This window comes from Narcine bancroftii, chromosome 10, assembly GCF_036971445.1.
Source record: "Narcine bancroftii isolate sNarBan1 chromosome 10, sNarBan1.hap1, whole genome shotgun sequence".
NCBI classification, from domain to species: domain Eukaryota; kingdom Metazoa; phylum Chordata; class Chondrichthyes; order Torpediniformes; family Narcinidae; genus Narcine; species Narcine bancroftii.
In genome coordinates this window covers 88,638,883-88,665,475 of record NC_091478.1, presented here as the reverse complement: position 1 = coordinate 88,665,475, position 26,593 = coordinate 88,638,883, and the positions used below count along the sequence as shown (strand labels likewise).

Here is a 26,593-nt window from a genome sequence, read left to right as displayed (position 1 = left end):
GGCAGAGCGGTGAAACTGGCCAATCACCACCGGTGGATCAAAGGGGGCCGGGCATCTGAGGTAACCAATCGGCAGCTGGCCCACTCTCGCTACACCCCAGTGGTAAAGCAGCCAAGCTGACTTTCAAAAGCAGAGGTGCCACTGAATAAACTCAGTGTCGAATGTACTCTACTGGTGTTTACATCTTTCTTCTCCTACAGATTCGAGCTACAGCCTTAGGGCTATAACCGAAAGCTATAACTGTAGTGACCTCACTACATGGCAACATATTTTAATTACCAAAGGAAAATATTCAATCAGGATTAATTTGTGAACATCAGTCGTACAAAGTCTGGGAACATTTAATGGGAACGGGACAAGATCTTTCACACTGGTCAAAGACAAGAGGATGACAGCTCAATCCCAGTTTTAAAAAAAATGAGGCCTACACCAAGACAGTCTTGTACTTCTGAAAATGTCATTGTTTAGGCGAGAACATAAACAGGTCTAGCTCCCCTCCAATAACATCCTGTGATATTATTTGAACAAAAACAAGTTCCTCGTGGTATCTTTAACATTTATTCATCACTGTGGGACTTGAATGTTTAAAAAGTTTCTTCCAACTTTTTTATATATATAAAGACACTGCAAGAGTATGCATAATTATACAGTCTTGGTAGATTTATTATATTTTTAGTTAACAAAACAATTTCCATTTTTAACAATTTCCTTGATCAAATTAAAAAGGTCAGAGAGAAAATTTCATTGCAGGTAAACTATTAAAACTTTATCTTTCTACACTTTGACAGGTTTTCATGAAAACCTGCTTCATTTTAAGAATCGAGTTTCTGCTGGCAATGGCTACTCAGCAACTATTTTGCTAGCTTTGTGACAACCCATAGTGTGAGGAAAGCACTGGAAGCCGTGACTGCTCTCAGGAGCCAGAGGCCACAAACAGGTTTGGAGCAAAGCAAACCTAGCAGGAATCCTAGCAGTAATTCTTCAGTTTGTCCCCAACAACTTGGTTACTGAACATCACTATCCACAATGGAAAAGAGAATATTGAAAGCCCCTTACTATATATACTCATGTAAAAGTCCACCCCTATTTTTGGCTTAAAAAAATCTCAAATTTTCTTCACTATAATTACTATATCCTTGAATGGGAATTAATACCGTAACTACCCTAAAATTACGAAAGCCAGAACAGTTTGTATGCTTGCTGTTTTCAAATGCAAAGCTAGGCTGAAATTCATTCATATTATTCTGTAATACCCCATTATGGAGTCAGTACCAGGTATATCACACCACCATTCCTTGTGTATGGTAAACTAGGCCAATATGAATTTACAGTACTTTACTGCAAGTACAGTAACCTTAAATGGGTACTTAAAATAACTACATTAACATGGTGCTATGGCTCCAATAGCTCAGTGGTTAGAGCACTGGCCCTGTAAACATGGTGCTTGGTTTGCCTACCTTTCACGGATGTAAAGGCACCCATGGATAGCAGCTGGGATGATTTGGCCAAAATGCATTAGTGAATTTCAGCCCCTCAGAACTAGTATCCATGCAATAGTCGATCCCATAAATTTAACATTTTTTAAAAATGTCTGGAAATTTTGACTTTTACATGAGTATATACAGCCCTTGAATAGCCCAAATCCAGGTCTTGTGGAAAACTCCAGGGTCCCCATTTCATGAGATTTTTGTTTTGAGCTGAGAACTCCCAAGAAAGGTGTAAGATTTGGACGTGCAAGAATTAAACAATTTGAATTAAATATCTGTAGAGATTCTCCAGAGTTAGTGATAAATCCCCACAAAAATTACAACTTGTGAAATTTACCAAACAACTATGCAGAGAGTTTTCTTAATTCTTAGGATATCTTGAAATGTGTGGAAGTGGTTGTTTAAAGCGTCGGGAGGTTTTCTCTTTACCAGAATGCCATTTCCATGCTCGACTTTGCCTCAGAAGATAATTGCGATTCAGTTTCTTGTGCTCTCCATGTAACCTGGCACGTTGCATGAAGTGAACATGATTTCTACAAATCACATCACTCTTTTCAATCAAAGATGACATGTTTTTGGGGGCATGATAGACAACTGGAACAGCTCTAAAATTGAAAAAAAAGGAACCAAATTTAATAGGTTGCATTCCTATTCAATGGAATATTTGCAGAAACACTATTAACTCCTCTTTAAAAGGGATATGTTGCAACATATACCCACTTTTCTATAAAGCTATTTTAATTGTAGCAAACAAAGAAAAAACAACAATAATGGAGGGGAATAACAATGTGATAGAAAATGCATAATTTCCTTCAATCAATACTGTAATTCACTATTATATTACCGAACAGACACTCAACATATCAGGAAGAGCTGTATTCAATCATTTTCTTAGGGAACGCTCCCCATCTAATCAGACATAATTAGTGTAACGTGTACATGCTCAATGGATTCTTAATTTCTATCAAAGTCCACTACAGAGCATATACATTGATTAACAAGACACAGAAATCTCAAAGTGTTATTATTTATTCATGAGCTATTTCCTCTGGAACAATCTCCAATTCTGTGCTGTAGTCTGGAGAACAGTGACCATTCTCAAAGTGAAATGGGTATTGATTGGCCAATTCTGATAATTAATTTAAATCTTTAACTTTTTAAACATTTATTTACAACACGTTAGAAGCAGATTCTGGCCATTGAAACCCATGCCGGCCAATTACACCCAATTAACCGACAACACTTCAAGTTTTGGTGGGTGGGAGTAAACTAGAGCATCCGGGGAAAACCCACGCAGGTCACGGGAGAATATACAGACTCCTTATAGGCAGTGCAAGATTAAATCCTGGGTCACTAACACTGTAATAGCGTTGCTCTAACCGCATTACCCCAAGCTGGCCTTAAATGTTGCAAAGTGGATGAAATGTCAGTGAGCGAATACTTTGGAAAAAGTGATCACAACTCAGTAAATTTCAAAAGACTTTCCAGAAATGATAAAGGACAGGCCAAAAATTGTGTCTTCAAGGGGAGGAGAGTCTCATCAGCAAGAACAAGGAATCACCTTGCAGAAAGGAATAGGGGCAGCTCATAAAATAGTGCGAGAGCAAGAACCAGAATTTCATTGTGGACAAACCAAAGGGATTATTGTGGACTTCAGGAGATCAACTACTCTCCATCCATCATGATGGACAGCACAAAGTTCACGTAAAGGATGACCCATCCTAGGCCCACACCACCACCTCATGAGTCAGGAAGGCTCAGCAGTGCCAAAGGAGGTTGAGGAGGGCCCCATTTTGACATTTTACAGAAATACAATCGAGAGTGCCCTGTCTGGCTGAATCAATGAGTGATACACTAGCCGTAATAGTCATCTCCCCCCCCACCCCACCCCCCTACCACATATTTTGTTTTTGACCAGAAAACCACACGTTTTCCGAATTACCCATTTAAAAGTTGACTCGCTATTTTTGGCCCCGACCACCTGTCCATCCAAGCTCCTGACAACACGACCACAGATCCTCACAATGACCACTCACACATCTGAGGTCCCGACGGCCCGACCACGGATCCTCGCCTCAGACGCCCATCCACCCAAGCTCACAATTACTTGAACACAGACTACATGAGTATATACAGTAAACAATTTTTCACTTCAATAAATAGATGACTTAGTTTACAAAATAGCAATCAAACTATATCTTCAGAAGGATATTTTTAGCAGTCCATTGGCTTTTGGAACAGGATCTTTAAATCTAATCCTTTCCAGGTTCGTATTACAAACCTGAGACCCTGCAGATTCTCGTCCACTTCAGCTTCTTCATTGCAGTCTCTGTCCTTGTTCTTCAGAGTGTACGCAGACATGCTTGGGTGCTCAATCAGTAGATTTTCTAGTGGATCAATTTCCTGGTCCACCACTGGATGTTGAGCTGCGATGAGGAGGTACCAAAATTCACAATTCAGCAATCTTATCCTTTCATTATTGTTTTTTTTAAATATTTCCTCAATTTTATCTAAAACCTTGGAACACATTAGCACTAAAACACTTCCCCTACTAAATAATAAATATGCGATGTTCCATATTCATAGATGGCCAAGTAAATATCTCGTGAATCGGACCTGTGGAAAAAAAAACTTGGATCATGCTCTGCAAAATGCTCAACTTTAATGATTCTCTTTGTTAAATTAATGAAGAATCGAACAGGATCCAGAGTGGTTCCCAATGTTGGGAGGAGATCAGCCAAGGGTCAGCTGGAATGCAGCAATACTTAAATTTCTAATGCACTTGAGTGAAGATACAAATCTCAAGCATATTTATTAATGAACAATAAACAAAATGTTCTTGGAGGGATACCATGTGAAACAAATCAGAATCTTATGACTTAAACTCCTTTTCAAGACATCCTCAATGCTGAGGTACTCGGAATATACATTTGATTGCTATTGTGTGTGTAACCACGTCCGATCTGCTATAAATTACCAAAAAAAAACCACAATTTAAAGGCTGGCAAACCTCCTGTCCTGGTAAAGCCTCAAACTCACTGATGAAAAGTTATTGAGCCAATTGCACTTAGTATTCGTGGAAATTAATTGGGGTGGATATCATGAATTTTACTGATTTGACTAAATTCTGGTGAGTTGACCCTTGGTTATGTGGATTCATCAACAAAGCAGCTATTTTATTCCACTCAATTAAAAAAAAAACGAATCCACAAAGTTATAACATTTTTTCAGCCATTCTGATTATATGTCATCACTGAATTTAATAGCAGATTGAATAGAACAGCTGTGTGCACGTTCACATCCCTGTCTGCTTCAAGCAACAGTTTGGCTGTGGCTTTGAAGATGACTTTGGTTGTGTCATTATATTTTGTGGATTTGTTTTGTAGCAATGAAACTGATAAAACATCACTTTTGTTTCCTTTCGTAATGACAAAAACAGACATTTAGGAACTCACAATTCTTTATTTGCTATTTATTAATTTATTTGTTGCCTTCAGTTGCTAAGTATTATAACCATTTCAATGATTAAATATCTTCTAATTTTTCCTTTAGTTCTTGCAAATGACCCACAAAATCATTGAGGATCCCTTCCACCCTGCACACAGCATTATTCAGCTGATCGCATCAGGAAAGAGGTACAGGAGTATCGCAGCCAGCTCCGTCAGACTGAGGAACAGCTTCTTCCCACGGGCAGTGAGAAGGCTGAACAACCCAAGAAACTGCTCACACTCACATCTGAGACAGAACTAATATATATGAACACTTGTCCTGCACACGTATTGTTTGTATCGGTGTTGGGACTCGCCATGTGTTTTGCACTGAGGACCAGAGTACGCTGTTTCGTCGGGTTGTACTCGTGCAATCAATCGAGAATAAATTAGACTTGACAAACTATGCCCAAGACCTTACAAATCTTTCTCATCAGTTTGGAGGTTCTGAATAGACCAAAAGATCATTGTCCTACCTTGGATATCTACAATAATCCAGTTATTTTCCACATTTTCATATAGAATGTTATTCATGTCACCCTCTTCTTTGCAGTCATCTCCATCTTTCTCCCCCAATAAATAGTAAACAAGCTTTCCAAGCATGCTGGATTGATCTATGAAAATATTGGTCAAAGTCGATACTTGCAACAAGTCTTAAATGTCTGTTGTTCTTCCTAATGGAGAAAAAAATTGTTAGCAAAATATAACACTGTATAATTCTTAATTACAGCTAAACTTTGAAAAATGCAGATAATTCACAAAGATGACATATAACACAATCATAAAGTAGATTTCATCCAAGGCAACATGGTTAGGATAGTGGTTCATGCAATGCTGTTACAGTGCCTGCGATCAGGGTTCGAATCCAGCACTGTCTCCAAAGAATTTGAACACTCCCCCCGTTTGTGTGAGTTTTCCTTGGGCGCTCATTCTTTAAAACATCTGTCAACATCTACCATGAGAAGAGATTCTAATTCAGGTATTCAATCTGTTTTTAACAGTTTATAATATCCATCTTGTATTAGATCCCGATATATTTTTATTAGGGAACATGCAATCATTAATCGATTTAGGTTTAGAGGATTATCAGATTTCATTTATTTACTTAGCTTTAGTTGTGGCTAAGAAATGTATAGCACTTACTTGGAAAGATAGAAATATACCAACTTTAGATAAGTGGTATTTGGAAATGAAATTTTGTTTGACTATGGAAAGGAGATCTTTTTCAATTCAGGATAAGATGTCTTTTTATAAGTTAAAGTGGACTCCGTTTGCTAATTATATGCATTTAAGTTTGATTTAAATATATGTTTAAGTGTGATATTTTAGTATTGACAATTTTTTTGTTGTTAGAATTTTTTTTAGATTAAGTTTTATCTCTTTTTTTTTTGTAAGTGGGTATTTTTTTTCCATATATAATATTGTCAATTTTATTAACTCTTCACTCTTTATTTTGGGGGGGGGGAGGATTGGACTAATTTGAAGTTAGACTATTAATATTGTGTTACAATTAACGGGGGGGGATTATTTTGTGTAGTTTTCTGATGTAATATTGTAATCATACCTATTTTAATTTTTTTTTCTATTTTTCTTTAAATGTAATTCTTTATTGTATTTATGTTATAAAATTTTAAATAAAGTCTTCAAAAAAAAAAGAGATTCTAATTCAATCTTGAGTCTATCTGAATTTGCACCAACTTGCATTTATAATCGTAACTTTAACCTTGCACAACTTCCCAGGTGCTTCCAAGGAGAATGAGCAGCACGCAACACCAACCCACATGCAGATAGATAATAGGGCAGATGAATAAAAGGCTGAAACAGGTTTTTGAAAAGTATGAATATTTGCAAAGTATAAAAAGGTAAAATTTATGGGACAAAGGATTGTACAGAAGGTACAGTTGCAAAATGTGGAGATATAAACAAAAGGGGGTTACTCAGGCATCAGAATGAAAGATGCACTGGGTTGCATACTCCATCTTATTTGACCTCACGAGGAAACCAGGTGTCCCATTCGTGCCCATGAGTTTCATGTATCCAGTATCCGTGGGAAAGAAGCACAGTAATCTGTAGGAAACAGGCAGATTTCCAGCAGTTACATCTGGTTTATTCAGAGTTCTTCACACACATGATCAAATACATCATGAGTGATATCCTAACAGTTTACATTGCCCACAGGACTGATTCAAACAGGCAAACCCTGTTAAAAAGAATGGCATAACGCTATGGCCTTTCCAGGTCTGTCCACGCAAGTATAAATCAATGGTTTTATTCATTTCCCACAGCTAGTGCACAATAATATTAAAAGTTAGATTTTTTTTTTAAAATTAGCCAGCACTGGATGCCATTCCAAAATGGGGTCAAGGATTTAAACAATAAACACAACTGCTCTGCATTCCACTATAGCTCCACTGACCAGTCACCTTTGAAGGACACAATTTTCTATTTTCCACTCACATATTCAGGTCACTCAAAGGAAGGAAAATGATGGCCTGGGTTTTGTGATCAGCGATGAAGGAATACTCATGATTGACGGCAGATGCCCAAGCAGCAAGGTATTGATCAAGGAGCTATTTTAAGCGTGGTGAATGGAAGAATCCTCAATGAGCCACGTGGTGTAAAATTTAAATTCAAAATTTCAAAGAAGAAGGAAAAAGAAAGAAATGTCCAAGTAATTAATTCTGAAAGAATGAGATGCTGCACATTTCAATCTGTGCTTGTTAGGCAGTAATTGATATTTGAAACACCATTTAAAGAGGTTTTTGAATCTGGATTCTTACAGTTGCGCAATTCTACTGTTGTGTTTGGTGGGAACACCACAATCTTCAGCAGAATGAACATCAGGACACTAAGCCGTGGCAGAACAAAGTGGAATTCACCTTTTGGCCTTGTGAAGGACCACCAGAGTTGGTTGGCTAGTCGACAGTGTGTCATTTGCCAAGTCCGTGTGATAAATGGTGAGAAATGGCCACCCCACATTAAAGAAATAACACATTGGCAACTTCCACTCCACAATCTAAAGTTCAGGACCCTTAAGAAGAGGTCTAGTAATGATCAGCTTGAACACTGTTCTGCTATAATCACCCAGGAACTCACTTTACATTAGCATCACTGCCCTGAGTTGGAAGGACAAGCAAGTAACCATATAACCATATAACCGTTTACAGCATGGAAACAGGCCATGTTGGCCCTTCAAGTCCGTACGGGTTCACTAAAACAACTCCATTAGTAGATACAACTTTGTCTAGAAGGACAATTTGGAAAAGAGTTATCTTCACAAAATGTCTCCATCTCAGGAGGCAAACTCTCTGTTGACATCTTCAACAAACCCACCAACTCCCACAGCTAATAAAACATGGAAGTGGTTGAAATAAAAATAATGTTAGACACACTCAGCTAGACAGTGTACTTTATGTAGCAAAGGTAGATACATAGTCAACATTTCAGGCTTGAGCCCTTCATCAAAGTATGCAAAACAAAATCAGCGTGGAGCTCCAGCTCACCGAGAGCCGAGAATTAGGGTCAAAGAGACAAGTCAATGCTTGGTGCAAGGAGCACTTTGAAGATCTCCTCAATTGGTGCCTCTATCCTCAACTCGATTCTTTTCATTTTTTTCCTTGCTACCATTCACAAGTCACTATGCCATACGAGGCCCTAGAAATGGACAGTATCCATATCCCTACTGAACATGGCAGGGAAGAGCTTTGGTCACAAATCTGAAAAGAGGAGCATATACCGGGGACCTCCGACTCGCCAGTGGTTCTACTTTGTGAGGAGCTTGAGGTGATTTGGTAGGCCACAGAAGACTCTGAGATTTCTACAGGTGTATCATGGAAAGCCATTTGGCTGGTTGCATCATTGTCTGGTATAGAGGTGCCAAAGCTCAGGACAATAAAAAAACTCCACAGGGTTGTTAACTCAGCCTGCGACATCACAGGCACCAGTTTTCACCCCATCAAGGACATCTACAAGTGGCGTGTCTTAAGAATGTGGTCTCTATCCTCAAGGACCCCCACCACCCAGGCCATGCTCTCTTGTCCCTGCTACCATCAGGAAAAAGGTACAGGTGCCTGAAGTCAAGCACTCAGCGGCACAAGGACAGCTTCTTCCACTCTGCCATCAGATTCCTGAATGAACGATGAACCAAATACACTGCCTTACTTTATCTTTTTCTTGCACTATTTTTAATTCTGTAATGTGGTTTATATAAATGTTGGCACTATAACGCTGCTGTAAAGTAATCAATTTTGTGACACGTTCATGACAATAAATTCTGATTATAGTTGTTACCACCTTCAGAATAGGAGCCAACTCCAACTATGGTAACTCTGTTGTCCAACACAACCTGGCCTGGCACAAACTCATGGTCAACCAGGTAGTATATCCTGCCTTTCACATACTTCTAGGACTGGACTACCTACAGCCACCATTTTAAAGTACTGAAAACCAATACTAATGCTAAAGCCAATTTCGATTCCACATTCAATAGGAGGTGTATGAACCAGCATCAGTGTCCTCTCCCAATATGGAGGTTCTACCCAAACTATGTTGGTAGAGCTGCCCACAATTGAATTCATTAGGAAGGCCAGATTGTTAGCAAGCCCAACATCAGACTCCTTTAAAAAAAAAAATCACCATTTGGGTACATAGGAACATTCTTAAAGAAGTTCTTCTGGGCCATCATTGGTCCATTAGAAATAGCATTGAGCTTTGTACATGCATCACAAGGACACTGAAGCGCTATGAAAATGGAGAAAGGAACTTCCCAGCCATCTGCACGATTGTGGAAGGAAGGATCTGCCATGTGTAGACAGATATAGATTGAACAATTTTAATTAATGTCCACCTTGTGAAACCTTGTGAAAGAATGCAGAGAATCACAAATACTTTAAGAGAAGTGAAAGGCCCCATGATGTATGTTGCTGGGAAAATCCTAGCCTGCTAGTAAATTTCCATTAACTTGGAGTTTAATGATGTGACTCTCAAGAACAAATCCGAGAAGATAAATGTTTAGAGTGAAACATGAAAGTCTACAGACGCTGTGATTGTAGTAAAAATGCACAGAAATACTGGAGGAACAGCGGGCTTTGCAACATCCATACGAGGTAAAGATTTTGGGCCTGAGTCAATCCTCAAGGAATAAGCAGAGAACAGGAGGTGTCTCTTTGACATAAAAGCAGGATGATGGAAAAGTGTAAACTATGTCTCATGTACCAGATTACAAATGTTAGTTGCTCATCTTATGTTAGAGTCACAGGAATCGTGAAATCTCTTGGGGGACGAATGAAAGTCTTGTTAAAAATGTGTGATCACAGCTAATGGTTTCAGAATGTGGGTGTCAGAGTCAGAAAAAGGAGACAAGAACAGGAACCAGCTTGACCACTGGCTGAGACCAAGGACAGAGAAGTCTCAAAGAACCATATATAAGCAGAGGAGTCTGGCCAGTTGGCCAACTCACTGAAAGACCAGCTGTTCAATTACAGCACACCTTGAGTTAACGGAGTTCAAGTTTTGCAAAACTATTAAAGTGGTGCTCTTAACAATGATGTGGTCTTGAAGTTTGTTCTAAGGTTTGAAAGGCATGAAACTTTAACACTATCGGGCATCTTCTACCCCACAAGTGCAAGCAAGTCATTCTCAATCCTGAGGGACTGCCAAAGAGTACGCCAATTTGAATCAATTCTGGCTTTTGCTTTAGTTTGGTGAGCCTACCCATAACCACAGCTCACTCCATCTCCATTACTAAACCCTCCCTGCCACATAAATAGTGATCACCACAGTGCTAAGGAATTGGGCAAGAAGTGCTTCTCCTCTAGTATTCAAAGCATCCTTCCAACATCTAAAAGACACAAGCCAAGATGATAGCTTGATGTTCTCTACTTGCCCTATCAGATCCAGCTGTTGAACTTTCTACTCATTGACACTCTCCAGCATCAGTACATTGTAGCAACTGTATCAACTAGGTCAATGTCATCATCAGTTACCATCAATGACAATCCTCATTGATTCTTTGTCAGAAACACAACCCACATTCATCTGGCCAGCAACTACAGCAAGCACTGCTGTTATGGTTTGGAATTTAAGTTACTGGCTTGATCTTTTTATAGTAGGTCTTTCTGCTCATTTAAAATTGATTTGAGCATAGATTCCAGGTTCAATACATTATGTGCAAACCTAAAACATCAGCAAATGAGTTTAAATCTAATAAAACAGCAATTTATTTTTAAAAAAACGCTCCTTAAATAAAGAGCAGATTGAGAAGTATTTAGCTTCCAAAAGAAACAACAAGTATACACAAGTGCCAGTTAGATACAAAGTGTTCTGGTCTTAAAACTATTTTTAACAGGCACTTTGAAAGCATGTATGCAAGAGGGTATGATTGTACGATGTATGTCACTCTCCCCTGTGATTGGCTGACTATTCCCCTTACTAGAATTCAAAGACTAAATTAGTCACAAGAGATTCAGCCAGAAAGTTGTTTGCAATTATACGCAAATAATCCCACTTTCCATGAGTCAAGGCACATATTTACACATTATCAATTAATTACAGTCAAGCCGACTATTTCTGTGCGTGCGGAGCTCATTTTCCAAGCCTAATTTAGAATTCCAGTCTTGGCATTGCGACAGACAGGAACATGGTTTCTCATTGTGCAGAGACTTTTTTTTAGAAATTACTTTCCTTTATCAGCTTCAATTTACTATTTAGAGCAGGGCAGTAGAATATAAAAAGCCATTTCACATGGAAACATGATTTTCCATGAAACCAGACGCTTCAGCCACCAGTTTGAGATATAGTGTCTTCATAACTACCAAGTACAAAATACATCACAAAAATACATTGAAATTCCAATGATCCAGCCACCTCTGGATCTTAGCTGTGTTGGACAAGCAGCTTTTCCTGACTATTTGATGCTAATTCTATTAATAACCCAACATTTGGAATTCTAATGAAAATGCAGCAAATGTTGGAAACACTCAACTGTCAGGCAGTATCTGTGGAGTGAGAATGAGTTAATAATGTTGGTCAATAATCTTTCATGATGTTTTAAAGTGCAGAGGGGAAGAGACAAAGAACAAAAGGAAAAGGCTGGTGAAGTCCAAGAGCAACAGAATGACATTATAAAGATGATACTGATGATGGAGGATGGTGAAGACTTGTTAGTGACAGCAGATCTGCCTGGATGCATTGTAGTTAGAAGGAACTGAAGAGGAAGGGGAAAACGCTAGAACTGAGAGAAGATTCTGGATACTAGAAAGGAAAATTGATTTTTTTTTTAAATTTAGATTTCTCTTTGGCTTGGCTTCGCGGATGAAGATTTATGGAGGGGGTAAATGTCCACGTCAGCTGCAGGCTCGTTTCTGGCTGACAAGTCTGAAGCGGGACAGGCAGACACGGTTGCAGCAGTTGCAGGGGAAAATTGGTGGGTTGGGGTTGGGTGTTGGGTTTTTCCTCCTTTGCCTTTTGTCAGTGAGGTGGGCTCTGCGGTCCTCTTCAAAGGAGGTTGCTGCCCGCCAAACTGTGAGGCGCCAAGATGCACGGTTTGAGGTGATATCAGCCCACTGGCGGTGGTCAATGTGGCAGGCACCAAGAGATTTCTTTAGGCAGTCCTTGTACCTACAGCACAGTAAACAGGCCATTTCCACCTACGAGTCTGTACTGCCCAATTTACACCCAATTAACCAACACCCCTGGTATGTTTCGAATGGTGGGAGGAAACCAGAGTCCCTAGGGAAAACCCCCACAGACAAGGGGAGAATGTACAAACTCCTTACAGATGGTGTGAGATTCAGACCCCGGTCCAGATCGCTAGTGTTGAAAGGGTATTGTGCTAACTGCTGTGTCAACCATAACCCATGCTGAAAATAACCAGTACCTGTGGAGTGGGAAAACTGTATTGCTATTTGAAATTGATGACTCTTTCTCCCAATCTTTTTTTTTTTATTGGTTTTTATAATAAATACAGTAGAATGAAGGGTACAAAACTGAAAATACAATATTACATATCCAGCTCATCAAGATAAACGTTCAAACAATACAATGAGATTTTATTCAAACTGACCAGTTCTGACTCGTACAGCAGTCTGGTTATCTGAAATTCCATTCATAGCATGAAGGATAAATGCAACACCTTAGATTACAAGTAAATTGCAGCTTCACCTAAAAGAATATTGGCTCCCTGTAGGAGGGGGAAGGCACTGCACCTCCTGTAGTTGCAAGAGGTTAGTGAATATTGGTGGGGATGGAAGAGTTAATCAAGGAGATAAAGAGAGAAGGATTCCTTCAGAATGCTGAAAGGGAAGAAGTGGGGAAGGCACGTCTTTTTTTTATTCTTTTAAGATTGTAAAAGGCCCTTCTGGCCCATAAGCCCTCCACCCAAAAACACCAATTAACCTACAAACCCTGTATGTTTTTGAATGGTGGGTGGAAACCAGACGAAACAAACGCAGACACGAGGAGAACGTACAAACTCTTTACAGACAATGCTGGATTCGAACCCACATCACTTGCACTGTAATAGCATTGAGCCAATTGCTACACAAACTGTGTCGCCCATCTGCTGGCAGAAAATATTAAGGACATTGAATGCAGAGGTTATGGGGAGAAGTCCAGGGAGTAGGGTGGAGTCGGAGAATAGATCAACTCGTGATGAATGGTGTGGCAGGCTCGATGGGCTGAATGGCCTATTTCTGCTCCAATGTCCTCTCTCTCTCCCTCTCTCCCGATTTCAAATCAATTAAGTGCATCTAAGGGAGTCCCTGGAAAATAGCCAAGACTCTTAAATTGTTAAAAAAAATACACAGAAACGCTAGAGAGATTCAGCAGGTCACAAAGTTTCCAAAGGAGGGAAAGCATTCTCCCCGTGTCTGGAAACATAAGAGTATCTCGTCACCCCGTCCGGAGGCTCTCGTTTTACTAACTCAACTTTAACATTGGCTGTTTTGATAAGGCTACTATTGAAATAAATTTAGATAATTGAAGAATCCTGCCAGTGGACAATATTTAAGCGTTATGAAACACAAAAAGTCTGCCGACCCTGTGATTGTCGTGAAAACACTAGAAAAACTCAGCAGGTCTTGCAGCCTCCGGACGGGGTGACGAGATACTCTTATGTTTCCAGACACGGGGAGAATGTGCAACCTCTTTACAGTCAATGCTTTCCCTCCTTTGGATTCTGTGTGACCTGCTGAATCTCTCTAGCGTTTCTGTGGGTTTTTTAAACTATTTAAGAGTCTTTGCCTATTTTCCAGGGACTCTCTTCGATGCACTTAATTGATTTGAAATCGGGGTGGTGGGGGATGCAGCTGGAAGAGATCTGAGATAACCAAAGGAAATGCTGAAGAACTCTGCAGATCAGGCAGGAACTGGAGAGAGAGAGAGACAATGTTTCAGACCAGTGACCTTGCATTGATACTGGGGAAAGTCACCAGTGGGACACTTTTCAAGTTGCAGTCTTCGAAGGGGTGGAGAGGATGGCTTTTTGGACACCAGGAGAAGCAGAAAGGTGGTGGTGGTGTTGAGAAAGCAAAATGTTCACTAAGGCGCAAGATCAAAAGACAATGCAGCAGAAACAGGCCATTCAGCCCATCGAGCTTGCCGCACCATTCAATCATGAGTTGATCTTTACTCCCACTCGGCTGCAAGCAGGGAGACGAGTTCGTGGACGGGCCGTCACCAGATGTCCAGACACTTCAGCGAGTTTGAGCGGAGTTAAAACTTTGGTATCTTGCAGATGCCCAGCCCGGAAAGCGGCTGAACCGCAGTCGGACTGTGAGACGTGTTTAAACTTGTTCCACTTCGAAACAATGAGCAATCTTTCCCAAAAAGAAGCGAGACTCTTCCCCCCCCCCCCCCCCCCCAACTTGTCACGAAATAAAAATGTCAGGGGCAAAATCTCTTTAAAGTTAACTACTTCGGGAGTTGCATGGAAAGTGATGGTGAGGTTGGAACCCAAACCCGACTGGAACTGAAACAGAACTTTGCCAAAGAAATAAAACAAGCTGCAAACAGTTTTCAAACCCCCAAAAAATAGGATACCTTGCAATTCAGCTTCGGTCGACGAGCGCAGAGATACGCGGCTGAAGGTGACACCAATCCAAGGCTTGTTAATGAAGTCTCCAGTTTATTTCCATCAGCTGTGTGTGTGTCTGTCTGTGGAGCGGGCTCCACCGCAGCTTGGGCTCCGGCCCCAAACTGCTCGAACCAATGAAAGGCCATCAGCTTCTCTCATTGCCTTAAGGCAGGGGGGCGGGTAACCTTTCTTTAAAACTCACATTCCTCTTTAAGCAATTTCTATGCCCTGTGATCAGTCAGGGATTGCTTAAGGTGTATGTGGTGGGGGGGAAGGCTGAGAATCACTGCTCTAGACCCCAATTGTTACTGAACTATTTTGCTTGAGAAAGATTGTCATTGGCCCGTTTCCTTTGGAGTTATGAAGCGAGTCAGTTGGGTATGATTAAAACTTTTGCTGCTCCACATGCTACGAGCTTGGCATGTTTGGTAGTTTGAAGTAAAAACGCATTGCTGGAGAAACTCAGCAGATCAAACTGTGTACTTTTGGCAAAGATAAAGATACACAACTAACATTTTGGGCTTGAGCCCTTCACCAAGGTATATATCTCTTCTTCTTTCTCTTTGGCTTGGCTTCGCGGACAAAGATTTATGGAGGGGTAATGTCCACGTCAGCTGCAGGCTCGTTTGTGGCTGACAAGTCCGATGCGGGACAGGCAGACACGGGTGCAGCGGTTGCAAGGGAAAATTGGTTGGTTGGGGTTGGGTGTTGGGTTTTTCCTCCTTTGTCTTTTGTCAGTGAGATGGGCTCTGCGGTCTTCTTCAAATGAGGTTGCTGCCCACCGAACTGTGAGGCGCCAAGATGCACGGTTTGAGGCGAGATCAGCCCACTGGCGGTGGTCAATGTGGCAGGCACCAAGAGATTTCTTTAGGCAGTCCTTGTACCTCTTCTTTGGTGCACCTCTGTCTCGGTGGCCAGTGGAGAGCTTGCCACATAACACGATCTTGGGAAGGCGATGGTCCTCCATTCTGGAGACGTGACCTACCCAGCACAGTTGGATCTTCAGCAGCTTGGATTCGATGCTATCGGCCTCTGGCATCTCGAGTACTTCGATGTTGATATAACCTACAGTTAATTAAGTGAAGCCAATTGTTTATGAACATCATATATTGAAAAATGCCATCTACTTCCTACTGTGGGTTGGCAATATACTGCCTTGTCATTGCATTTAAGTCCTGGTGGCTCTCACCAGTAGTGGACATGTCTGTCCATGCCCTCATGTACTGTCCCACCAAGACCACCCATAAATTGGAGGAGCAACACGATTTTCTGTCTGGGCCCCCTCCAGATGGATGGCATTATCCTCAACTTCTCTGATTTCTGCTACCCTACTCGCCGTTCTCCCTCTCTTCCCCATTCCTCTGTCATCCAGTTCTCCACCCCCTTCCTTCTCCATTCACAGAACCATTCCCCCTCTCCTTGTTTGCTGTTATGCTCGCTCCCCCATTCACCCATCACCTGTTGAACTGTACACCCCACCCCCCCCCCCCCCACCACTATCTTATTTAGGCACCTGCTTACATTTTGTCATACCTTGAGGAAGGGCCGAAGCCTGAAATGTTGGTTATGTTTCTGTATCTTTGCTACATAAAGTGCACTGTTTGACCTGCTGAGTTTATCCAGCATTGTTTTTTTAAAAACTTGTGGATATTTGGAGGTGCCAGACTGTGAGATGCTTGACAACACACCTCCGTCGTTAAGGAACTGTGAGCCCTAGGTCTATGAACAAAAGAACTGCCCATTCAATAGATTTCTCCTGCCTGCCCTTTAAGAATTTTTAGTGGATGCTCTGCTCTCCGAGGTTCAGTTCATCCTCTGCCTAGATCACAATGACTGCGGACTTTCTCCTGGCCTGGAAACCATGCCAGCACAGGCGGAGCTTCAACGAGCAGCTGGAGCAACCACCAATAAAGGTCCAAACCCAAAATGTTGATGAGGAGTTCAGGCCTGAAATGCTGGTTTTATATTTTTGCCTCCTATGGGTCCTGCTGAGTTTCTCCAGCTCTTTTGCACATTTAATTTTTCTTGTTTCACTCCATTCGGCTGCTCCTCTGTGAAATCTCTTCAAGGGATAAGAGAAGTTCATACATTAATAAAGGGCTCAGATCTGAAACGTTTATATTTATCTTTGCCTCCTATGGATGCTGAGGTAGCTGCAATTCTGTGTATTTACCAGAATGCTGACTGGCAATTTCTATCCATTGGACCCTTCTTTTCTTTAATGATCTTAAAATGTCCTGTAGATGGACATGGCCAACTTTTTAATCATCTCTTTTTATTCTCTCACATTTCTCAGCCTGATCTTCCTTTAGTGTGATATTAGCACCATTCTTTTCCTCACTGTTAAACCAAGACCACCCATAAATTGGAGGAGTACACCTAATATTTAAAACCCCATTTGTGGTCTCCAACCGATCATAGTTTTTCATCTGGAATTTTCTTCCTCAATCTTCCTCACTTTCTCTCCCTCTTTAAGGAACTTTAAGATTAGCTTCTTGAACCAAAGTTGTGGCAACTCATGGCATCTGACCACTGACATCTTGATGTGAATCAATGAAAATTGTATATTTTATGTTACTTTTTCAACAAGACATTTGACCAAAGTTGATATTGAAACACACCATGTTGCTTTTGGTAGTGGTTCCTCCAGTTGGCTAATTTCAAACTATGTTGTTTTAAATGTATTTATTGTTGCTACTTGCTTTTATTAGCTAACATTCCTTTGCTTCACAGAATGCCCAGTCAGCAAATTCCCATCCTCCCTGTGTTGAGCAGATAACACAATTTAATTGACGCATGAGGGAGGACGGAGAGAAGATTCTCGTGGATGTTACTAAGGCTGGGAATCTTGGTGATGAGGAGAGAATTGGCTAAGAAGGGATTGTTTTATTTAGAATGAAGATGGGTGAGGGGAGATGTGGTGAGGGTTAAATAGGAGGTACAGGAAAGATCCAAGGTCAGCAAGGCATCAAAATAATGATTAAGGATGAGTTATAACTAAATATTTTCACCTAAATTTTATTCAATTCACTGCCTGAAAAGTAAGTGGAAACAAAAACTCCATAAGATGAAACAAGTACACCGATGAGCACATATTATGCAGTAACCTACACAAACCAACATTTCAGTTTAGAAACTAGGATAACCTGATTAGAGACCGCAGAGTTTGAAATCATTTATTTTTTTGTCTGTCATTATTGGCAGAAAGGGCTCCTTTTATGCAATATTCAGTGGTTCTCAACCTTTTTCTTTCCACTCACATACCACTTTAAGTAATCCCTGTGCCATCGGTGCTCTGTGATTGGTAAGGGATCGCTTAAGGTGGTATGTGAGTAGGAAGGGAAGGTTGAGAATCATTGCCCTAGACCCAATTGTTACTGAACTATTTTGCTTGAGAAAAATTGTCGTTGACCTATTTCCTTTGGAGTCAGAATGGAATGAGCTTCCGAATGAGATAGTTGCGGCAGGGTCCCTTCTGTCATTTAAGAAAAGGTTGGATGTGTACATGGAGGTGAGGGGGTTGGAGGGTTATTGGCAGAGAGCGGGAGGTTTGAGCTAGTGGAGTTGTTCTAGTGAACCGGTGCGGACTCGAAAGGTCAACATGGCCTGTTTCCGCTCCGTAAATGGTTATATGGTTATGAAACCGTACACATAACCAGTCAATTAGGTATGATTAAAACTGTGGTTTTCAAATATTTTCTTTCCACCCACAACCCACTTTAAGTATTCCCTGTGCCATTGGTGCTCTGTGATTAGTAAGAGATTGCTTGATCTTCCTTTAGTGTGACAGCACCATTCTCTTCTTTACTGTCATAAGGGAGGGAGAGCACAGTAGCAAACAGGGGGAGGGGGGATAGCTCTGTGAATAGAGAGGGAAGGGGGGTGGAGAGCTCAAGGAAAAAAGACAGAGAGGTGGGGAAGAGAGGGAGAATGGGAAGTAGGCTGGCAGAATCTAGAGAAGTCAATGGTAACGTCATCCGATTGGAGAGTGTCCAGACGGAATATTAGGTGTTACTCCTCCAATTTACGGGTGGTCTTGGTTTGACGGTAAAGAAGAGAATGGTGCTAATATCACACTAAAGGAAGATCAAGCAATCCCTTACTAATCACAGAGCATCGATGGCACAGGGAATACTTATGTGAGTGGAAAAAGGTTGAGAACCACTGTGCTATAAATTTCCCAGATTCATCACTCTGTGTTGTAGTTGTAATGGGAACATTCTTAACTATTACATACTAAGAAATGTGAAAATACAATGGAGTAATACTTCATTTCTTTTCAATAATAACCTCTCATCCTGAATCAGCAATATGTTCTTGTATCAATGCCCAGCGGATTGACGTTCTCTCACGCCACCTACTGGACATGCATGTATATTTTCCTCCTACACCAGCAGTATGAATTATAGAAGACAGTGTATGCTATTACTGGGATCATATTCCAATTGCATCATCACATTTTGAAATGAGATCTACAGCAGCGGCTCTGTTGAACTGTATTGCATAACTGTTGGATACATCATCAAATATGAATTCAAAGTTCAGTTGAAGTACAATTCTGAGAAGAAATGTAACATCTACAATTGAAATATGTAACTATTTTAATTGATGGATTTTTAGATTTTACACATTGTATATAACCTGGAAGCATATATAATTGTTAAAGTATAAACATTTATTCATTTCTTTCCTCTCAACCTTTGTAGATATTTGCAAGAAATCTAGCTCGGTTAGCACCAGATTGTCTTCCAAGGAAGGATGTTTAACTTTGTCAAAGTATAATTGCAATATGACAGGAACATTTTGAACCCAAAAGACCTGGCTCATGAATTATTTTTCCACAAGGGCTTGGCCAAATTTTATTGAATGTTTATATCAATGGGAGCAATTGCCTTAACATGAAATGAAAATCTTAATAATTAGTTATTGGTATTTTAAGAATAAAGAAGAATATACTGTATGGTTTGGAGAACTGAAAAGAAAACATATAAATAAGGTGATAATTGACACCTTGGAACGAACAAGAATGATGGGAGATTTGATAGAGGTTTACAAATTTATGAGGGGTTTAGAAAGGGTTAGAGTTAAGGTTAGGGTTAGGCTCTTTCCACTGAGATTAGGAGAGATAAATATGATACGACATGGATTTAGGGTGAAAGGGGAAAGGTTTAGGGGGAACATTAGGGGGAACTTCTTCACTCAGAGAATGGTGGAAGTGTGGAATGAGCTGCCATTTGATGTGGTGGGTGAAAACCTGATCTTGATTTTTAAGAATAAATTGGATGGGAGAGGTCTGGAGGGTTATAGAATAGGAGCAGATTATTGGAACTAGATGAACAATGGTCAGCCCAAACTAGAAGGGCTGAATGGCCTGTTTTATGTGCTGTAGCTTTCTATGGTTCTATAATTCTAAGAATGAGATTTATAAGCTCAGGTGTCATTAAGAAAACTGAGCTGAAAACTTGGCAATAAAACAAAGAAGCTTTATTGTGTAGACCAATGCCCAGGAAGAAATAGTAATTGAAACCAACCTGAACATTTTTTATTATAACAGTCAACAATGCAATTGAAGTAAGCTTCTGAAAGAGATGGTTGGATGGGACCTAATTTGCTGTAGTCAGCGTTGAAGAGAAAAACATATTTTTATACTATAGTTGATCACTAGAGGATATGAACACCATTCTGCCATTGGTTTCCATCTTTGACTATAACACTAAAATCAACATTTAGTGACATCTAGCCTTATTTATTAGAGGCAGATTGACGCTCGAGCAATCAGCGTCAATTAAACACGAGTAAACTTTAGTGGTAGGCATTCTTTGGGGCATAGGCCAGAATAGTGGACCTCTCTTCACATCACACCAGTTTAGAGCTGCCAAATTTTGGAGAGAAAATAATGTGGTTGCTATTGACAATCTACCTTTACATAAAACATAGAACAGTACTGTACAGAAACATGACCTTCGGCCTGTGATGTCCTCAAGACTGGCTGAAAGGGTACCAAGTAGCAGAACCAGAGGGTGCCACGTGTCTGGAGGTGAATCCATGGACATTAGTGACCCCGGGGGACTCTCCTCTTTTCTCTTTCCCTGAATGTAAGAGGTGCTGGGAAATTTCTGCTGACAGTGAATCTCTTTGCTTTTATGGCAGATTAAAGCAAATTTTGTGTCATTTTACACCTGTTTTATTACATGACAATAAAGGAATCTTGAATGTCTCCATCCACCAGTATCCTGGGCAGCCTAATTCAGACACCTACCAATCTTTGTGTAAAAAAAACTTGCCCCACACATCTCCTTTAAACTTACCCTTCCAACAGCTTTTGACAGCTTTACCCTGGGGAAAAAAATATTCTGACTGTCATTTTATTAAATCAAAAGTTTTGTTAAGTTTCTGATCCTGAATTCACAAATGAGCATGTGACTGTTGCTCAAACCTAGCCAATTTGGGTCCAATTCTGAAGCCAGATTTTCCTCCAATTAATGATTCTTTCCATGTCTTATATTATTTAAAATAATTTATATTAGCATGTTATGCCTCATACTGATCTGGTAATGTAGTGACATGATTCCATTAAGTCCAACTGCTTTTTTTTGCAATTACAGCAAACCCATCCAAAAGATACTCTGAATATCCATGAAATTTACTAGCAGTACATTCAGAGTTTACTACAGATTTTGTTCACATCAAAATTATTTCTAATGATAAGTCCCAGTCACATCTTCCCCAGAAACTCTGCAGATAATATTCCGATAGTTAAAGCATATCCTATATTAAAATTACGGGATATTAAAATTATGGGATAAGTTCGATGCAGGTTTTCCTGGGATTTAAGGATGATAAAATGGCAAACATGTGTATCAAGAAAAATAATAAAGGTAATCTGACAATACATTCAACCTGTCTTGCAGTCCAATGGACTTCTGGTGACATTTAATCAATGGACAGGCAAAACATAATTTTAATTCACCAACCAAAACAGCAAGATGGTCTTATCAATCCTGATTGATTGGGGTCTGGAGGTCAGGATAACACAGTGGGGTGTTAAGGCCCAGGTCTTGGTCTTTGCTGATTAGCTTTGAGGGGTTTATGGTGTTGAATGCCAAACTAGTATCAATAAATAGCACCCTGATGTATGGATCCTTGCTGTCAAGGTCCTCCAGGGTGTAGTATAGATAAAAGCTCACACTCGACTGGAGGGAGAACAAATGCTTTTATTAGGTTACAACACAGGTAGGGTTCGTGAACAGACTTCAGAGGGGTTCTGGGTTTAGGCGGGAAACCAGGATTATATACAGGCCCCAGGAGGAGGATCCGGGAGGTGGGACCAGTCGTCAATACAGCAGAATTCTAATGAATCCGAGTTCACTGGACGGGGTTTGGTGTAGACCCCATGAGACGGTATCCGTCTTAGGCTCATTGCTGTGGTAGGCAAATTGGAACGGATCTCTGTCGCCGCTCAGACAGGAGCTGATATGCTTCTACAGCAGCCTCTCAAAACACACGAGTGCCACTGGTCAATAGTCATTTAGGCATGTTGCCACACTTTTCTTGGGCACCAGTACGATTGAAGACTGAAATAGGTGGGTTTTTGTGCACTGTTGAATAAAATAGTCAGTTGGTCAGCACAGGTTTTTCAGTACTTGACCAGGTACTTGGTCTAGACCAAATGCTTTCCTTGGAGGCACTCCTGAAAGTAATCCACATGTCATATTTGGATACTGACAGTAGGGGGTCATCAGGGGATGTGGGGGGTGTGTAGTGGTGGTCCTTCCTTGAGCAGGGGTCAAAGCGTAGAAGGCATCGAGTTCATCTAGAAGTGAAGCTTTGCTGCCTCCTACTGCACTGGATTTGGTTTCATAGCAGCTTATGCCATGTAGGCCCTGGCACAGCTGTCGGGCATCCTTTGTTGTTTCATATCATATCATATTTAATAATTCTTGTGTGAAATTCAAATGGACAGAAAATGCTGGAAGCACTCACAAGATCAAAAAGGGTCTTTATTAATTTCATTTCCACAGGTGGTATCTGAACTGCTGAATGTTTCCAGTACATTTTGTTTATCATTTGCTGCAAAAAGCTGAAGATGGTTTGATGAACCACGTTTGAGGCGCTTTTCGAGATCATTGTGTTGAGGAACCAATTGGAGAAACAGTGACTTTGGAACTTTTTTTATACAACCAGAAAGGAGTTATTAATAATCTACAGAAAGGAAACGAGCAGAGAACCCCTGATAAGAATACATTGACCGGGACATTGGGGTAAAGGCTAAGGCGAGCAGAAAGGAAATAATGTGTAGAAAAATATCTTTTTTAAACACATGGCTGATCAGAGAAAGTAAAGACAGAGTTAAACTGTAGAAAATGATTGATAAAATTGCTGTACATTGCAGAAAGCAGGAGGATTGGACATTTTGGAGCTCAGCTGATGCAGGGACTTGACCTGAAACACCAACAATTCCTTCCTTCTGGAGATACCGTGAAACTTACTGAGTTCCTTCAGTTTATTGCTGATTATATTATCCCCAAAATATTACTTTCTTTCTCCCAATTGTCCGAACACCAAGCAAAAATAAATATGTAGTGGGTCAAGTTTTCTTTTTTTCTCTGTCAGAGAGGCAAATGGGATTCTGTGCAGGGATATCATACACAATCGCCTGGACAGCTGCCGCCTGCAGGAATACCGGGAACCTCCTGCCACCTTTTCTAATCCTCCTCCTGGGTCTCTGTGCACTTGGCCTCTTGTCCAACCCTGGGTTTAGTCACCCCACTTCCACCTGCAGCCCTGCCTTCAGCTCAGTGTCGTGGAGGCCAGATCATTGAAAGTGTTTAAAGGGGAGATGGATCCATTGAAAAATTGGGGAATTACAGGCCATGGGGAATGGACCCTCCTCAAAATTCTCAATGGCTGATGTCTTTCTTGGATCAGGCTTCACTCCTTGTTCAGATGTGACATCTCCTATGAAGGTCAGTGTCTTTATGCCAAACTCACATTTCTCTATTTAATTTCAAATTGACATTCCGTGTCATGTCAAGCACTCGCCTTAGTCGTGTATCATGTTAATCCTCATGGTCCATCATGGTCTTAACTCCAGGTATACTTTAAAGATCATGTGGATGGTTTTATAGTAGACTCCTGGTGCAGACAAGACCCCAGAAGTCAGTAGCCAAAAGAAGCAGTATCTTCCTTGTGGAGTATTGAAAGTGAAGAGTCTCGAACTTGCTTCATCTGCCAAAACCCCGATGACTCGTCGAGCTTGCTAAACCACTTGGCACCTGCAAACTGGGACATGATTTCCTCCCATGTCGGCAATTTAAAATCCTCTCTCTTGATGGCTTTATTGAGATCTCTTGGTTCCAGACACATACGCTGAAGAGATTTCCCCTTCCCTTCCACAGATGCTGCCTGACTCATTGTGTCCTTTCTGCAGTTTTTTTTAAAGGTTTTCATAAAGCCTCTGATCAATAGTCTTGCTTTAGAACCACAAAACATGACAGCATGGAAAGAAGGACCTTTTCCTCTTCCAATCTGTGCTGAATTATGATTCTGCCTCATGCTACTGAAAGGATGAGGACTTCCATGTTAGATAATCAGTTATGTCCTCCTTCTTCAAATAATGTGGCTTTCCCTCTACTACCATTAACTCAGCGCTCACTCGCATATTCTCCATTGCCCAGATCTGCCTTGGGCCCCTCTGCCTCCACACACAAGGACAGGATTTCCCTTGACTTCACCTGCCACCCCATCAGCCTCCGCATCCAACACAACCTCCTCTGCCATTTCCACCACCTACTACGTGATCCAATCACTGGACACATATTCCCCACTCCTCCCCTGGCTGCCTTCTGCAGGGACTGCTCCCTCCGTGACTCCCTTGTCCACTCCTCCCTCCCCACCAATCACCCCCTTGGGACCCATCCCTGTGACTGCAGAAGATGCTCCACTTGCACCCACACTTCCTCCCTCAGCCCACTTCAGGCCCCCAAACAGTCCTTCCAAGAGAATGCAGCATTTCACTTGTGAATCTGCAGGGGACATCTACTGCATCCAGTGCTTCTCTGCATCAGAGAGACTGGGCACAGACTGGAAGATGCTTTGTTGAGCATCTTGGCTCTGTCTGTTGCAATAGCATGGATCTCCAGGTGGCCACCCATTCTAATTCCCTGCCCAATTCCTTTGCTGACATGGTCTCATGCACTGCCAGACTGAAATCTCATCTTCCATCTGGGCACACTCCAAAAGATGGCATTAACATCAACTTCTCCTAAAACCCACCCCCCATCTCCCTTCTTCTCCCTGTGGTCTCTCCTCCAGCTATCTCTCTTTCCTTTTCCATCTGTCTCTTGTCACAGAGCCAAAATCAATTCTCACTTCTCCTCTTATCCTATCCATTAACACCTTTTGTTTGACCTGGATTCCTGCTCCAGCCAGTCTTATCTTTATTTTGACACCTTCCTGTTCTTTGTGTATTCCTTGATGAAGGCCTCAAGCCCGAAATATATCTTTATCTCTGCTATATAAAGCGACAAGATCTCCATCCTCAACCGATGGTCAGAACACTTCCAATCTCTTTTCAGTGCCAACCGCTCAGTCCAAGATTCCGCCCTGCTCCAGCTCCCTCAACAGCCCTTAAGGTTAGAGCTGGATGAGGTCCTCACCCGGGAAGAGACATATAAGGCAATTGAACAACTGAAAAGTGGCAAAGCAGCAGGTATGGATGGAATCCCCCCCAGAGGTCTGGAAGGCTGGCGGCAAAACTCTGCATGCCAAACTGCATGAGTTTTTCAAGCTTTGCTGGGACCAAGGAAAACTGCCTCAGGACCTTCGTGATGCCATCATCATCACCCTGTACAAAAACAAAGGCGAGAAATCAGACTGCTCAAACTCATCACGCTGTTCTCCATTGCAGGCAAAATCTTCGCTAGGATTCTCCTAAATAGAATAATACCTAGTGTCGCCGAGAATGTTCTCCCAGAATCACAGTGCGGCTTTCGCGCAAACAGAGGAACTACTGACATGGTCTTTGCCCTCAGACAGCTCCAAGAAAAGTGCAGAGAACAAAACAAAGGACTCTACGTCACCTTTGTTGACCTCACCAAAGCCTTCGACACCGTGAGCAGGAAAGGGCTTTGGCAAATACTAGAGCGCCTCGGATGCCCCCCAAAGTTCCTCAACATGGTTATCCAACTGCACAAAAACCAACAAGGTCAGGTCAGATACAGCAATGAGCTCTCTGAACCCTTCTCCATTAACAATGGCGTGAAGCAAGGCTGCGTTCTCGCACCCTCTTTTCAATCTTCTTCAGCATGATGCTGAACCAAGCCATGAAAGACCTCAACAATGAAGACGCTGTTTACATCCGGTACCACACGGATGGCAGTCTCTTCAATCTGAGGCGCCTGCAAGCTCACACCAAGACACAAGAGCAACTTGTCCGTGAACTACTCTTTGCAGACAATGCCGCTTTAGTTGCCCATTCAGAGCCAGCTCTTCAGCGCTTGACGTCCTGCTTTGCGGAAACTGCCAAAATGTTTGGCCTGGAAGTC

At 41.3% G+C, this 26,593-nt stretch overlaps 1 protein-coding gene across 1 annotated transcript; it reads right to left on the bottom strand.

The window, feature by feature from the left end:
* Window positions 1-637: 637 nt before the first annotated feature.
* LOC138744900 (tumor protein p53-inducible nuclear protein 2) lies at window positions 638-15,284 on the bottom strand. Its single transcript, XM_069901714.1, has 4 exons — window positions 15,014-15,284; window positions 5,452-5,649; window positions 3,769-3,913; window positions 638-2,092 (listed from the first exon to the last, which is right to left on the bottom strand). Exons 2-4 carry the CDS (start codon window positions 5,576-5,578, stop codon window positions 1,849-1,851), a joined length of 516 nt encoding a protein of 171 aa, XP_069757815.1. The 5' UTR covers window positions 5,579-5,649; window positions 15,014-15,284; the 3' UTR covers window positions 638-1,848.
* Between the last annotated feature and the right edge of the window lie 11,309 nt (window positions 15,285-26,593).

Excerpts from the sequence above, each read along its gene's own strand:
- LOC138744900 (XM_069901714.1), bottom strand. The coding sequence starts at position 5,578 with ATGCTTGGAAAGCTTGTTTACTATTTATTGGGGGAGAAAGATGGAGAT. Across the intron at positions 3,914-5,451 it reads GATTATTGTAGATATCCAAG|CTCAACATCCAGTGGTGGAC; the intron begins GTAGGACAATGA and ends TCCTCATCGCAG. Across the intron at positions 2,093-3,768 it reads GAGAATCTGCAGGGTCTCAG|AGCTGTTCCAGTTGTCTATC; the intron begins GTTTGTAATACG and ends TTTCAATTTTAG.